This window comes from Ictalurus furcatus, chromosome 8 (genome assembly GCF_023375685.1).
Source record: "Ictalurus furcatus strain D&B chromosome 8, Billie_1.0, whole genome shotgun sequence".
In the NCBI taxonomy this organism is placed as follows: Eukaryota; Metazoa; Chordata; class Actinopteri; order Siluriformes; family Ictaluridae; genus Ictalurus; species Ictalurus furcatus.
In genome coordinates, this window is record NC_071262.1 from 11,620,064 (window position 1) to 11,636,761 (window position 16,698).

Consider the following 16,698-nt stretch of genomic DNA (forward strand, 5'->3'; position numbering starts at 1 on the left):
AGGAAACGCAAGAATGATCAAGAACCCAGAACAATATGGATGCATGTTTTTGAAGATTTGGTTTAGTTCGGTTTAGTTATTAAGAACTGAAAAGGGAAATTCTCAGCAGCTGACAGCAGCAAGCCCATCTTAATTCTTAACACACATACTTTAATACTTGCACTGCTGCTTCTGCTGTGCGTTTGTTGCTTAATGACATCCTCTTTGAAAAGGCAAAGTAAAAAACAGACAGCATGATACCCTGAAATCTGTGATATTGGATTGGATCTTAAATAACCCACTAGAAGTGAAACAAAAATAAACCCTAGAAATAAAGTAGCCACCATACCTCAAGCTTGTCTGTGCGAACATGCTTCTGAGTGGAGTTGCCGTTGCCCATGGTGATGCCCGTGGGGCTCCCCGGGACCAGCACGGGGGTGCTGGGCAGCAGCTCGGGCATGAGACCAATGCCAGGGCTCATATGACCCATGTATGGATTTAATGCCATACTCTGACTGGTGGCCAACGAGGGTGATACTGGGAACGTGGTCTAACATAAAAGGAACAGACCAAAAGGAGAGAGGAAAAGATGGAGATATGAAGTTCACTAGTTTCAATAAAGGAATAATTTTTTCTACGGAACTGGGCTTATCTACTTCGCAGGCCTTTTACAGTTCAGTTCATTAGCTCATTTAGAATGCATGCTGTCGCCTTGACTTACTAATTACAGGGCTGTAGAAAATTACACTGATTAACCTTCAATCACTGTTTAAAAAAACATGCTTAATAAACCTATTCATGTTGAAAAAAAAAAAACAAGAAGTGGTTTAGTGGTTGAACAAGTGAACAACACTACGAATGAAAAGGTGGGCTCACTATGGGCTGTAGCTGGGCTCCAGGCAGCATGAACTGCACCTGCTGAGCCAACATGGCAGCTGCCGCCTTCTGCTGGATCAGGTTGTTCCGGCCATTGATTTCTAGCTGCGTCTTCAGGTGCGGAGGCGGATGCAGGTACTTACAGTTATCACGTGTGCAGCGGCCCTAAGAGCGAGTGAGAAAGAGAGACAGTTGAGTGGGGCTGGATGATAAAATGCGTCGACTTTTAGATTAAAAAGGAGCCGATGCTAGGTAACCGAGAGATAACAATACTGTGATTCAGAGAATACAATTAAATAGTGGGTCCTTACAAGTGTGAGAGGCACCAACATAAGACGACGTGGAAAGAAAGCATGAAACGATTGAAATGAGTCTCAGGAGTGCTGGAGCCATTGATAAGATAATGTTGGACTAATGATCGTCGTCATTACGTTTCCGAGTGAGCACTGGTATTTTAGATTTGTTACAATTAAGCATGAATATGGACAACAATCATAGCGTACATAGGCAAAGGTTCAGCAGGTGTCCTTTAAAACACATTATGTCCTTTATTTGTCCCATTTGTCTCATGTTTAATTAACTGTAAATGGTCCACAAGCAAGTTCCTTAAACAGGAACATCGTCATATGAGCAATCTTTAAAATACTAATGCCAAACAAATACTGATATAGAGCCATATTCAGAGTGGAGTTGTGTGTGTAGTGAAGAATTATTACCAATTTGAGCACATTCAGGGATACTGGGACATTCAGACATACTAGTATAAATTATTAATATTAGTAGTAGTATCATTAGTTATTGGCATTAGTAATTAGTAGTAGTTATTAGTATTATTTTACTATTAATAGAATTCAGACACAACATGGTGATTATAGTCATTATTATTCACCAATCCTTTTCAGTAACCGCTCTATCCTAGCCAGGGTCGCGTAACACTGGGCGTGAGGCAGCAACGCACTCTGCATGACAGTCCATTGCATGGCACCATGTTTACACACATTCACACACTTAAGCACAAGTAGGGGCAATTTAGTGTAGCCAATCCACCTACCAGCATGTTTTGGGGAGGTGGGTAGAAACCTGGTGAACCCAGAGGAACCCCACTCGGACAGAGTGATGACAAGCATAGAAATAAGGATTGAACCGAGGGCATCTGAGCTGTGAGGTAGTAATGTTGCCTGATGTGGCACCATGTCTACCATGGAGAATTCATGCTAACTCACATCTAGATTGAAGTAATGTGTCAGTCTCATAATGACACAGGTGTGAATCGCATACCATGTTGAAATAAATTTCCCACTATTCAGGAAACTGATGAAGGCCCTCAGAGGCGTGTGGAGGCTTAGTGGTTAAGGTTCTGAGAAGGAGTTCAAATTCCAAGATTTCCAGACAGCCACTATTGGGCCCCTGAGCTGTTCAGCAGTATGCTTGCAATATAAAATCACCTCTCAGTTCAATCATAAGTCACTCTGGTCTGTTAGAACACTGGTTCTCAATATGGGGTCCATGAAGCATAGCCAGGGGTCAGTGTTTTTTACTTTGTAACAGCAATGAAAATCACAACCCTCCATTATCAAATGTATTATATTTATTATTGAGTTCTTATTACGGGTCATTGAACTTCATTTTGATATAATACGCTTAAAATTAAAATACTAAATGATGCGCATACTCAAGTTCCTGTTAAAAAAATTAGACACTATTTGATTCTATAGTATACAGTTATAGAAGAGAAATTATTTATAACCGGACTATTCGGTGTCACTCAGAAGAGGATGGGTTCCCTTATGAGTCTGGTTTCTCTGGAGGTTGTCGTCTCAGGGAGAACTGTATTCCTGTTTTACTCGCATTATCGCCGTGCGTTATAGACATGTACACACTTTAAATCACACTATTAATGTTGTGTGGGAATTTTATCGCATTTTGCGACAGGACACGTACACACACGGCAGTGTTCAAACGTTTTACGGCAAACAAGAGAGCACGGCTGCGTCCAAAACCGCATACTTACCTACAGTATAGAAGGTGAAACAGATGTTTTTCGGCTAATATATAATAGGTAAGTACGCGATTTCGGACGCAGCCCACGGCTTCAAGCAGTCGTCTATTTGCACGTATAGCATGACAAATAATTAACTGCACTTGAAGTTTTCGTAAAATTAAAAATGAAACACCCAAAACTGTATACGGTACCATAACGAAGACCAACTGTATGTCGATACGTGAAATTCTGTAGGGAACGTCGGACGGCGTGGCGTGGGGACGTAATGACGTGTACTGTTAATCCAGCTGTGTTCTCTAACACGTAATACATGTAAACACCTTAATCACAATATTGTCTTACTCAGAATAAGTTCAATAATTAGATTACTGCTGTCCATGTAAACGTAGTCAATGTTAAAATAAAACTGAATTGAATTGGATTATAAGAGCTGGCAACTGGAATTGCATGGGTTTAATCCAAACTTCAATAACCTGAAAACGAGTCACCTTTAAATTATTTCAACTTTAACCTCATGTGTTGTTTCAGGAATAAAAACCTCTACTGGCTCTCATAAATAGCAAAAATGCTATTGTACACAATTAACTAAAGAGACCGATATTTGGATTAGACTAATAATAGCTGGATTATCTACGCACCATCACATTTTTCAGCGTTTTATTTTCTTGGACTAGTATTTCATGCATTAATACTATAATATAATTATTAGTATTATATGACTATTTATTATTATGCATACGTATTCATTAAAAAGAATTTGATCTTAAACATTCAGACGCTGTGCACGTTTTAAGGAGTGTTGTATCTGGTGCCGACGTGGAAAACTACAGACTACTAGTGAATACCCCATATACACGCATTTGTTATCTGCAACATAAAATCCGCCACATTCTACCTGTCTTTAGTTCCTGTTTATTTGGCTATGTCTAGGTTATGAAATATTTATAGACACATTATGGAACCACATGTTAGTTTTTCACAGCCAACCTTCCCCATATGGAGCCTTCCCCTTGCATGACTGTTAGAGTAATTCACTTCCCGTGCCTTCAGCTTTTATAATAGTGGGGAACCTTGTATGCTGCAAGCACGGTGTATTAGCCAAGGGTGAAATTCAGTCAACTTACTGTAACTTCATTACCCCTGTGGAATAAATTGCACTCTTGTTCACACTCTACAGAAGCAGCACAAACTTCTTTGTTCACTCTCACTCACACACAATCTCAACAAGCTTCTGTGCAGGGTTTCTTATGATCACCAGGCGAACCTAGAAAACTTCTGGCACCGTCATCATCACCGGCTATAGCTTATTCACCACTAAAGCACAAATCACACAGTCTGCATCTATATGCTGCTATGGTGCAAAATGTTTGTCAAGCATCTTTAAAGCTTGTTCAGAATGAGTTCCTCTTCCTCTGTCCAGACTCAACCCTGGCCATAACAGCGCAAGTGTACGAACTAGAAGAACAGTGTGGAGTTGGCGTTGCTCTGAACGTTGATGAGCTGCTGGCAACTGAGGTGATTGATGGGGAAAGCGAGTAAGATGAGTTAACTCCCATCCACCCACATACACGCACACCCATCGTTCACACAACAAATAAATACCGCAGTGTCTGTCAGACCACAGTCCCAAAAGTCACACCTCTCTCATTAAACCGTTATTTTTTTACTTATTGTACAATGGATAACACTCAGTAACTGGGGATAGTGCCACCCACCAAGAGAGTTTGCCATCTCCTGAATGCTAACTGGTTGCCAAAGCCATCCATTATAATCACTTATTTTACCCTATACCCTGAACACCCTGCTACACAATCTCTGTTGGTTCTACCCCTCTTCCTGAGGTCTTATTGGCTGTCACAATTTTGAGTGGTGTTGTGTATGCTGTATTTCTTTCATTTCTTCTTGGGTTGGGACTCCCTGACTGGTTGTACTGATTTTGTATTCTGGTTATCACTCGATTAGACTTGAGCTTGGGATCTCACAAACTGACTAATCATTGCATGAAAAAAAAAAACTGAACCTCTACAACATGGATTCAGGAGTTATCTGCGAGGTACCAAGGTTCCAACAAACTACTCCCCACCACCAGATCCAGGAGGATGCCAAGTCTGGATTGTCTGTTAACATGACTTGTTTACCCTGGTGATTTCATGCCAGCTCATGCATCCAGATATCATCAGTCGAATAAGGACACTGGTGTCAATCACATACAGAGTTGAAAAATGTTCTCACTATACAGGAAACTGATGAAGTCCATCAAAAAACTGGTATTGGTTCGGGGGTGAGTGGAGGCTTGGGAGGTACGGCTGCTGCAAAGGTTGTATCATCTGTTGCCTGACTATTGTAGTAGACCATTAGAATGGAAATTCCCAAACATATAAGGGGTTTTCTAATGCAGTGTACCACCTTACAGAACAATTATTTACAATTATTCCAATTATTTTGGTCAAACGGAAGATTGGGCTACCACCCTGTGGATAAAAGACATAATAATAATAATAATAATAATAATAATAATAATAATAATAATCATCCAAAAGCAGCCGTAATCTAATTGCATTGGTATAGCTGCTCACAATTCCACTGAAGGCCTAAGCTGCAATAGCCACATAGTCCGCACGGTCGCAACACCTTGCTCCAAGCACCGTGCAAAGGTGCGAGCAGACACGAGCAGCCCTGATCACACTCAGAACACCACCAATCCCCCTGCCATTGATGCAAGCAGCAATCAATCAGACACCGAACTCGCACCTGGGGGAATGCCTGGGGAATTCGCCACTCAAAACAACGTCGGGAGCTCCATCACAACCGGCAACCAGCGGACAAACTCAACCAGTGACCAAAACACCTAAAAGACAGTAAAACATAACTTGAAACACAAACACGAGACAAAATGGAAAAACTGAAGAAAAAAAAAGAAAAGAAAGAAAGAGTCTAAGTGGCACAACAGAGAAGCATTCACCCGATCTTTGGGTGACTGCAGAGAGCAGTGAGTTTTGATGCGCTGTGATGTAGCATGAGCAATAGTTCAAAAAGGTTTGGTGGCTAGCTTCACGTGTCTTGGAGGAAGCACATGCTACCATTCGCCCTCCCTGGTTTATGTAATAGGAAAAAGCTACCTAGTGGGTGGGAATTGGCAGAAGACCAAACTGGAAAGAAAATGTGGGAAAACATTTTAAAAAGCAAGAAACGGAACAAAAATGCATACTGTTCAGAAATAAGTCTGCACGGGTCTGAAGTTGCCTCCGCTTTCATGGCTCTCAAGACTGAAGTGACAATAATGGGTGCACATTTCTGGTAGAGGTTACGGACCCTGAATTAAGTGTATATGAAGACCATACATCTCTGTGCTTCCGTTCACAGATGTTAACTGTTTATGAACAGAATTATGGTGTAAGTAATGGTTCACGCAGTTTTTAAAGAAGAGCAGCCCTGGCTTCAGAAGGCTCATCAGCGCTCATGGAGCACCGGAATCTGCAGTATGTTAAAAGGTTTAAGTGCTTGAATTCCCACCAGTCTAGGGGGATGCCGCTTTTTCCGTACATTAATTCGCAGTAACTTGTTCCACAAATACCTTTGGTGAAACACTTTTTAGTACAAAGCCAAGTGCGTTTTGGTATAAAATGATACTATGTGTCACTGATAATGCCAACAAGCCTTAGAAGCAGAGTTCAGGTGCTGACGCTACGGCACCTGCTTTGTTCCAGACAGTTGCAGTGGGTGCACCCCTTCATCAGTTCAACATGTTACTTTGCTGGTTAAAATAGTTGCATTTTTGGCCAAATTTGTTAGAAATTTTGAACATTCGCCAATTCCTCATAGACTCTGGTCCAATTACAATACGGACATCATAACAAACCTTCCAGCCTCAAAGCGACCTAACTAAAGTTACTGCCATCCAGTTCCTGCCTCATAAGTTCTTCTAAGGCCATAAATCAGGATGAACAATGATGTTTCATGTGCATATTTAGTTTAGAGTTTGCGTCTGGACATAGCAAAGAAGTTAGCTATTGAACTACCAGCAAAAAAAAAAAAAAAGCTAAGCAGCAAATCATGTGACTTCTAACATTAGCCAGAGTCCTCAGGCAGGAGAAATTCAGAGTAAGATGTAATTTTGGTATTGTATTTTATTATTTCCCATTTAGTCATCTTGTAAACACATTTGAGTAGTATTTCACAGGCAGCTAATGAAGGTACTACTTCACTGGCAGTGCGGTGCAGCAGTGCGGAGAAGCCTCAGAATACGATATGAATGCAAATGTGTAGACAAGAATGTGAAATCTGTTGATAAGGTATATGCCTTTCAAAACCTTGCCACGGGATGTGTGAATGATGTTAGCACTGGAAGTGCGAGTGTTAGAAATGAAACCAACTTTAATGCAGTCATTACACCAGCAGCACAAAAGACATCGAGACACTTGTCTTATAAATAAGAATTATGGCCAAAGTCGCTTGTACAAAATAAAAGCTGTATATCACACCTGTATCTAAAAGCTGCTTGTTCCTGCAATAGACTGCAGCTTTGTGGGAGCACAGTTGGCAAGAGATTTGTTTTGACTCAACTTGGGTAAGCACAGACATTTTAAATAGGGTAAATACTTTATTTTTCAAATTTGGCCAACTTGCTAAAGTCTAGTCGACTTCTGGGATGCTGTGAATTATTAAGAAATTAGGTTACATCTGAAATTTGCCTGCTTTAATTGTGAGAAAATCCTGGACACTGATTTTGATTGGTTAATTATTTATTTATTTATTTTTATAAAGATGGCACATTATATTGTCTAATAAAATGGGTCAATTTTAACATTTCTAAACTTTCAAATGTTTTTAATACAATAGTTAAATATACACCGATTAGTCATAACATTACAACCACCTGCCTAGTTGTGTAGGTCCCCCTTGTGCCGCCAAAACAACACTGACCCATCGAGACATGGACACCACAAGACCCCTGAAGGTGTGCTGTGGCATCTGGCACTAAGACGATAGCAGCAGATCCTTTAAGTCCTGTAAGTAGCGAGGTGGGTCCTCCATGGATCGGACTTTTTTTTCAGCACATCACACAGATGCTCGATCAGATTGAGATCTGGGGAATTTGTTTGGAGGCCAAGTCAAAACTTGAACTCTTTGTCATGTTCCTCAAAGCGTTCCTGTACAGTTTTTGCAGTGTGGCAGGGCTCATTATCCTGCCGAAAGAGGTCACTGCCATTAGGGAATACCGTTGCCGTGAAAAGGGTGTACTTGGTCTGCAATAATGTTTAGATAGCTGGTACGTGTCAAAGTAACATCCACATGAATACCAGGACCCAAGGTTTCCCAGCAGAACATTGCCCAGAGCATCACACTGCCTCCACCGGCTTGCCTTCTTCCCATAGCGCATCCTGGTGCCATCTCTTCCACAGGGAAGCAACGTACACGCACTCGGCCGTCCACTTGATGTGTATGAAAATTTTTTAAAAAGTGATTCATCAGACCAGCCCACCTTCTTCCATTGCACAATGGTCAAGTTCTGATGCTCACGTGCCCATTGTAGGCACTTTCAGTGGTGGACAGGGGTCAGCATGGGCACTCTGAACAGTCTGCGGCTACACAGTCCCATACGCAAGCCACCGCAATGTGTGTTCCGACACCTTTCTATCATAGCCAGCGTTACAGTAGCTCTCCTGTGGGATCGGACCAGACAGGCTAGCCTTCATTCCCCACCCGCATCAATGAGCCTTGGGCACCCGTGACCCCGTCGTCGGTTCCTTCCTTGGATCGCGTTTGGTGGGTACCAACCTCTGCATATCGGGAACACCCCTCAAGACCTGCCGTTTTGGAGATGTTCTAACCTAGCGTGTTAGCTATCGCAATTTGGACCTTGTCAAGATCGACCAGATCCTTACTTGCCCATTTTTCCTGCTTCCAACACATCAACTGTCTGTTCACTTGCTACATAATATATTCTACCCCTTGACAGGTGCCACTGTATCGAGATAATCAATGTTATACCCTTCACCTGTCAGTGGTTATAATGTTATGGCTGATCAGCGTATAGCTGCAGCGCACAACATGTTAGCTTTACTTAACTCTACTGTCTCTGAGATTTTGCACATCAACTGAATCGGCTCTATTCATAGAAGCACAACAAACAAGCACAATTTTCTACTGCCTATAGTCACAGCAATGTTTGCATCAGAAGTAAAGAGTGCATGTTCTGGGAATATTTAGCAATAAGCAGACAGTCCCACAAGAGCAGAACTCCCCAAAACACAGAGGAGAAAGCAGCTGAAAGCAAAGATCAGCAACAGTGCTAATCTGCATTATTAATGGCCAAGCTGCATGGCTACACTACCAGAAATCTGTCATCCACCAACAAAATAAATATGTAAGAGGGGGACAAAAAAAACAAACAAAAAACCATTATACACCATATGTGGTGGATTTGTATAATGAGTGCTGTGTTTTCCTCCTCATACAGATATAGACGGAGAGAGGAATAAAAAGCTGCAAGTCAAATCGTGGACTCAGTGGGTCAGGGATCTCCTCCATGTAGCCATGGTAACGCACCCAGCAACCGGGAGGAAGTTTTGCCTCATCCAGTCTCCTCACCACTCATTGGTCATAGAGACAGTGTCGATGAGAACCCAAGAACTTGTGGCTTGCATTATTAGAGAACTGAGAGAATATTAGAGAATGTTAATATGAACGCATCATCTTTTTGCACATTTACACGAGTCCTTTGCACCAGAATGGTTTCTACAAACACCTCTTGAAATATTTTCCACTCTTTCGGATTCACGCGAGAAAGGGGAAATTTGTTAGCAGAACACAGGCATTAATAAAAGCAGCACAGAGAAGAATTATACAGAATTCATAATTTATGTGTTCCTAGACCAATGCGCTGGCAGGCAGGCCAGTCAGAACTAATGGATAAAGAAGCGTCTCCGGCAGAAGACACGAGTTAGGAGTAAGGACACTGTGGTAGCCATTAAGAGACGTCGATAAATTAGCAGAGAGGAGGAGGAGAACGAGAAAAGGGGGTGGTATGGGGGGGGTGGGCTCTTGTCCACAGAGAAATGAATGAGTACTATTAATAAGAAGAGTGCTGTATAATTAAAACCTGAACTGCCATTGCAGACAGTGCTGCATAATTTCAGAGCTAATTAAGGCAAGAGGGTACCTTCTTCTCTCCCTCTCTTAGCACTGTGACCCTGAGCCTGCAGCTGACTACTTTTGAAAAATAATCCCATTTGTAATCCAGGCGGCGCGGCACGGCCCAGACCATCACCGAATTAACGGCCGACGTGCTGCTTTGGTAGAGGATTAGTGTGTGCTGAGCTGCGGCCAATGCTAGCTCTCAGCCCGGCTCCTGAGGAGGGTTTATATAAAATCCACCGCTGCAACTTTCGAGCCTGCTGACTGTGCTGCATCAGCGCCTGGTCATGCTGAACATATACTTGGAGGAGATATGTAAGGTGCTTGAAGGACAAGGTTAAATGCTATTTTGCTATATAAAGGTCCTGATGTTTGCGATGTTACTCTTCAGTCTTCCCAAAAATTTCTCACAACGCAAAGTTGGCACTGAACCATGATTCTTACCAGTTTAACATTAACAATCCTATATAATCCAACATGCATATTATATATATATATATTAGTAATAAGATAGTAGTCAATCACATAATAATGAGAAGGAAAAAAAATGACCACGGTTAAAAAAACAAACAAACCTGACTTGTCATTTTGACCATAGACCCCCCTCAAAATTCTTTGTGCACGATACCTGAAATTCGAAAAACATTACAAGTATTTGATGGAAAGTCCGAAGGGAAGTTCTAGTACTTACTTTGGGATTGCATTTCCATAAAAATACTGTGGACTGCATTCAAAATATGGCATAAAATTCTGGTTATATTACCCTTCCTGATTTGCACTACATCTTTGCTTTACAGTTACTCTGCATCGAGCATGCTTCGACTAAAGTGCTTAATCGTGTGAATTTTTTTGTGGATGTCGTTGACCCAGCCTGCTCTATCCTTTTAAGGCTGACACAGACACATGCTGATTTTCAGGGCATCAGCAGAAGAGTGATCGCAACTCAGCAAAAAGAGCCTGGAGGTGTTAGTATAAGAATACACCAGTGTGTATTTGTGTGTGTTAAGTCATATTTACATATCTAATTATATATTTGTGTTACACATTCATTCTGTACCAGAGCTAACTTGGAAAAGTGTGTTCAAAAGTGAGAAAGTGTGTGTCTGTGTCAGGGTTACCTTGAGGGAGTCGAAGCAGGCAATGACGCGGCCGTTCTCCACATGGCAGGTGCGAGAGGGGTGAGCAAACTTGCACTCGGTGTCAGAACGTGAGCACGAGCCTCTCTGGAACTCGCGACACACCTCTAGCATCAGCCACTTGGTGTCCCGGCCTACAGTAACGTTGACGGCCATAATGAGTGGGTGGTTAGGGTCGAGTTAAAGGTCGTCTGGGGGTTAAGAAGGTCAAAAGCGCACGTAGCAGGACAAAAAAAAAAAGAAAAGAAAAATCACTGTGCCACAGCACAAAAAACACTCAGTCTCTGGTAAAAGGAATGGGACATGCTCTAATGTTCAGACAGAATGGCAAAAAAAAAAAAAAAAAAAAAAAAAAAAAAAAAAAAAAAAAAAAAACTGTTAACAGAAACAGCTATGAAGAATCTATGACTCTGTGTGTTCCATAGGAGTTGGATAGCAGAGCAAAGAGCAGGCGTGTCCAGGAGAAGGATGCTGAGGCAGAGCAGGTCACTCAGGCATGCTGCAATGGCTTCTTGGCCGCTTCACAGACTGAGGCACTAAAAGTGCAGACAGACACGCTCTTCTGGGCTGCAGTGGCTGTCCCGTCTCATAAAACCACACTTTTCTCTAAATAAAACAATTTTATCCACTTTTCCCACCCTCAGGCTCCTACAGGCCACCGTCCCGCTGCTGCAACATTAATGTTTTGTAAAGATGCTCACATTTCCAGAGAACAGAAGATGAAGAAAAGGCTCGGGCACAAAAGAAGAAACGAATCGACTGTCCTTGGATCAACGGAATGATATTGCGTGCGAGGTGGGGGGGCGGGGGTGGGGGAGGCTTGGGATCGAGGAACAGCAAACGGGCCGAAGGACTGTTTGCTTCGCAGAGTGAAACACAGCCCGAGTCAAGGCCAAGCGCAATCACAGATACACTTACACAGTCAGGGCTGCAGGGAACAGCAATGTGGGGAAAAGCATGCGCCGGCACGAGGCTGCTGCAGCATCCAGCACATCCAGGCACTTTGAGGTGATGTGCGTCCGCTGTCTTCTACTTGAGTCGCATTCTTGTCCCTCCTGTCTCTCCTGTGTCTTTTCTTCTCATTGTAGCCCTCCGCGGTCTCCTTTAGTTCCTCTGAAGCACACCAAAAAAAATAATTAATTAATTTAAAAAAGGGTGGGAATTACACAAGAGTAATAACAAGCCAAAATATTTGACTCAAGATGGAAAAACAACCACTGTGCCAACCTTTGTAAGATATGATAGGCTGAATGAACTGCCAGATAAAGAAAACTGTAGAAATGAAATTAAGCCAATGCATAGATGCTCAAGTATTTACACTGCAAACCTGCGGGTCTGGGATACAGAGAGGACAAGCAGAGCAAGAGCGAGAGAGAGAGCAAAGGGAATGAAAGTGCATGGCAGAGAGTGTACGAGCGAGAGGCAGCGAGAGAGGGAAAGGGAGGCAGAGGAGGCATGCGGTCTGGAGGCAGGCAGCAATGCACAGGAAAGGGCAGGCTGTGTCTTGATTAAGAGATAGAGGGAGGGAAAGAGGGAGGGGAAAAGGGGGGGGGGATAAAGCGCGAGAGAGCGCCGTCACTTTATGATCAGCAGAGTGCGTGCAAGAACAACAAGTTGGCGTCAGATATGACAGTGCTAGTGCGTATTTATTGAAAAAGCACTAACAGAACACAGAGTTTGGAATTTGTGCATGTGAAAAAAAACACAGGTGGTGAAAGACAAGAGGAAGGGAAAGCCTGGCTCTCGCGACGGCAGCTGCTCAAAGCTCAGTGATGTGAAAACCAATGAGTGATCGCGTTGCAAACAGGCTGAGTGGGCAGCAGCCAATGAGGAGCAGAGTTACGCATTGAGTCACTGCATGTGCTCTTGGGCTTGACTGTAAAAAAGAATGAAGCACGTCTGCCTCTTCCTATCAACCCCCCCCCCACCTGCCCACCTGCCCACAAGCTTTATGAGGAGAGTTTCTCTATTGGAGTATTGGCTAGATGTGCTATCAGCACACAGCCCGAGTCTCTCACACATATATACGTGTACGCAGAAAGGATGGCTAAGTTTCTCCGTATTATTCATCTTGAAGATATTCAAGGAATGAGACAATTATGCTTAAAGTAATATAGAGAGAAGTGTTCTAATCAAAAACCAATCATGGGAGGAACAGTGGGAGTGAGTTTGTGTACGCATGTTTGTGTCAAGGGTGGGTCAAAAGCTGACATGCCGTCTGCAGAGAAGAAGAATCGGTGACGTAATACAGATGAAGGTGGGCGATACTGAGAAAAACTGACAAGCTTAGAGTAAATCTGTGTCTGTTACTGCTACTGGGGATCTAAACGTTTGTAAACAGACTCTACACACTGTATATGATGACTGGTCGATGATCGTTATTTAAACTACAATTACCTACAATTATGACATGAATTGTCTTTACTGTTGATTTCAAGCCACTCTTACAAAATTACAATAATTACCATGGCAACACACAATATTAAGGTTCCCTTAATTAGCATCAAGTTAGTTACCATTAACAAGCTAGAAGCTTTATTGACACCTTAATAAAACTGTAAATAAATGTTAAAGTGAGGCAACACTGATGTTGGTATGAATGTAACCTTAAACTGCATGCGTTTTTATTGCATCTATGACTAAAAATAAGTCCACATAAATGAGCAAAAATGTCATTACAACTTGTTTATAAATGAACTCTGGTCTCCATGTGTAAATATACACACTTGCTTTTCCAACTCTGTTCAGAATTTCACCAACTAACAACTGTTAATGAAAACAAAGATTGAAATACTGATAGGTGTTTATAGATCTTATGAAGAACAAGTATTTCTCAAAGTTGAACATAAAAGCGAAAGTACTTCTTCAGACTCAAAACTGTAACTGATTTAGATAGATAGATAGAGGAGTTGCAATCAAAATGATTCAACCCCCATTGCAAATCAGGTTTAGTGCCAAAAATTTTCCAGACTTTCAGCTGTTTGAATGAACAAATCAAACAAAGGAAATTGAAATAGCTCAACACAACAAGTGGTTTACCCAAATTCAACTGAAAATGCAACTTTTCAACTACAGACAGACAGACAGACAGATCAGTCCCTCCAGGATTTTGCGGTTTTACGATCGCACAAAATCAAGCAAGCTCCGCAATATTTGGTGGAACTTGCAATTTTTCAGAATGAACGCGGATTTGGGCCATGGCGCATCATGTGACGTCATCGCAACACGCGTTCAGCCAAAGCCTTCCTCGATTCACATGTGTCGTACGAGTACAACTAAAAAGTCTCATGAAATCCTGTATGGACTGACTGACAGATGGATAGATAGATAGATAGATAGATAGATAGACAGGTAGATAAATAGATAGAGAGATAGACAGACAGACAGACATAGCTAGATAGACGGATAGACAGTTGTAGATAGATAGATAGATAGATGGATAGACAGATAGATAGACAGGTAGATGGATAGACAGGTAGATGGATGGATAGATATACAGATAGATAGAAAGGTAGATGGATAGACAGATAAACACAGACAGACAGATAGATGGATAGACAGGTAGATGATAGACAGATAAATGGATAGACAGGTAGATAGACAGATAGAGAGAAAGACATAGCTACATAGACAGACAGACAGAGACGGATAGACAGATGGATGGATAGACAGATAGATGGATAGACAGTCATAGATAGATAGACAGACAGATAGATGGATAGACAGATAGATGGACGGGTAGGTAGGCAGACAGGTAGGTAGATAGATAGATGGGAATAAAATAGTTAAATGAAGCTAATAATGAAATAAATACTATTAGAGTCTTGAAATAGACGGTTGCTAACAAGTGGCTAAATGGGACTACAGAGGTTGTCGGGGACATTAAACGTCATCACGCCGAACAGGAAACTCATCTACTACAGTACAGCCTCGTTGTGTTTATACTCACGCTCTTGCAAACTATTCCAACTTGTAGATTTATCATTTTATAGTAATTGTAGTGGTTTTTCAAATTGTAGTGCTATAAAGCTTCGTGGTGGTGACGTTGAAGTCATGTGACTGTGGTGTAGCTCGTTTATAGCCTACCTTTAGCTTTTTATTTCAGGCGATTGTATTCAGGCTTCAAAATTCATAACAGTTGCGTTCATTTGTGAAGATTACCTTAATGAACAAAACGTGCATGATTCATAAACGTGTGTTGGTCACAGAGCTTATTTTCTGCAATAATCCAAAAGCCACTGGTAAAATCCTATTGGCTTTTTGTCGAGGTCATTTAGGTCATTACGTAATAACCATGACAGGCTTAATCAGTACGCTCCTCAATTTCCCACAGCTATAGAAACTGAAACCTTTGGCTGAACTGGAGTGACAGTCTAATGACGGCATGTGCTACACTTGATTTATCCAAATCTAACGGTTTTGCAGGGCTGACGTTATGGATCACCTCTCCTAACACCGTATGTGGACAGGCAGAATTAACTACTCAACGGGTTTAAGACTTCTGATTTTTTTTTTTGGAAATGACAGTCCGGGGCTACGTGTAGAATATTCTGGTCAGATGGAGCGTTTAGTCCATTAGACCGGTTTGCTTAAGCAGGTAAGAACACAGCAATCACACTCAGGTGTGGACCAAAACGAGAGCGCGCCTCATGCCGAGGTCATGTGCGTATTTTTGTCGAACGCCTCTGTGAAAACGGGCGGGAACAGGATATGACACCATCATGGATTTTTTTTGTCAACATAAAGATGTTGGATTCAAATTTATATGACTATAGAATGGAAAGTATATTGGATTTTTCCTTTTTTTTTTTTTTTTTTTTTTTTTTTTTTTTTTAAACCATCTGTTCCTGTTTTCAACGACATCACAAACCAGGCAGATTAAGTTGTTTTTAGAATCTTTTAAAGCTGGGTTGTAAAGTACAGGATATCTCGATACAGTTAAAATTAGCGCATCTGTTTTAGAATTACTAAAAACGTCAGGCAGGGACGTCACGATCGTCTGTTGGTCACACGTCTTCGTGTGATACGGTTACACGGGTCAGAGTTTTCTACGCATGAGCTTGCGTTTTCGGATGCGTTTGACTGGAAGTTGATGGAGTGCTAAAGCCTAGTGTGACCTCGGCATCAGCGAGGTGGTCTCAGACCGGTTCCAAGCTAACTCTAGTTAACTCTGTACGGGATTTCGCCCGGATTTTTTTATGATTGTCGCGGCCAAAAACGCTTGATTGTACTGCGGCTCTTTTCTGAGGGAAAATTTCTTCAATTGGCGAAATCGCAATAGCATGAAATAGTTTTGCACGGTTTATTCACAGTGATGTTTGTTGGTAAACGAGACCTTTTAGCTGTACTCGTGTTCGACGCACGTGACTCGGAGGAGGGCTTTGGCTGAATGCGTGTTGTGATGATGTCACACGGCGCGTCTTGGCCCGAATCTGCAGATGATCTGTGTTCGTTCTGAAAAGTCGCAAACTCCTCCGATTGAATCCTGGAGGGTCTGCCTAGCGCAGTTCAACAGCAACGAGGAAGGGGTCTGACTCTTGAATCGACACAACTGCAGAGCGTGAAGCG

At 42.0% G+C, this 16,698-nt stretch overlaps 1 protein-coding gene across 8 annotated transcripts in view; it reads right to left on the reverse strand.

Moving 5' to 3' along the window:
- Positions 1-16,698, reverse strand: part of mbnl3 (muscleblind-like splicing regulator 3) — a 49,287-nt gene that overhangs the window by 15,553 nt on the left and 17,036 nt on the right. For 6 of the 8 annotated variants that reach the window (XM_053630795.1, XM_053630793.1, XM_053630791.1 and 3 more), the window contains 3 exons: positions 11,113-12,243; positions 856-1,020; positions 329-529 (listed from right to left, as the gene is read on the reverse strand). In XM_053630795.1, the coding sequence (XP_053486770.1) occupies positions 329-529; positions 856-1,020; positions 11,113-11,286 (540 nt within the window). In that variant the 5' untranslated portion in view covers positions 11,287-12,243. Of the gene's footprint in view, positions 1-328; positions 530-855; positions 1,021-11,112; positions 12,244-16,698 lie in introns of those variants that run through there. The other 2 variants (XM_053630799.1, XM_053630798.1) reach the window with 2 other exon arrangements.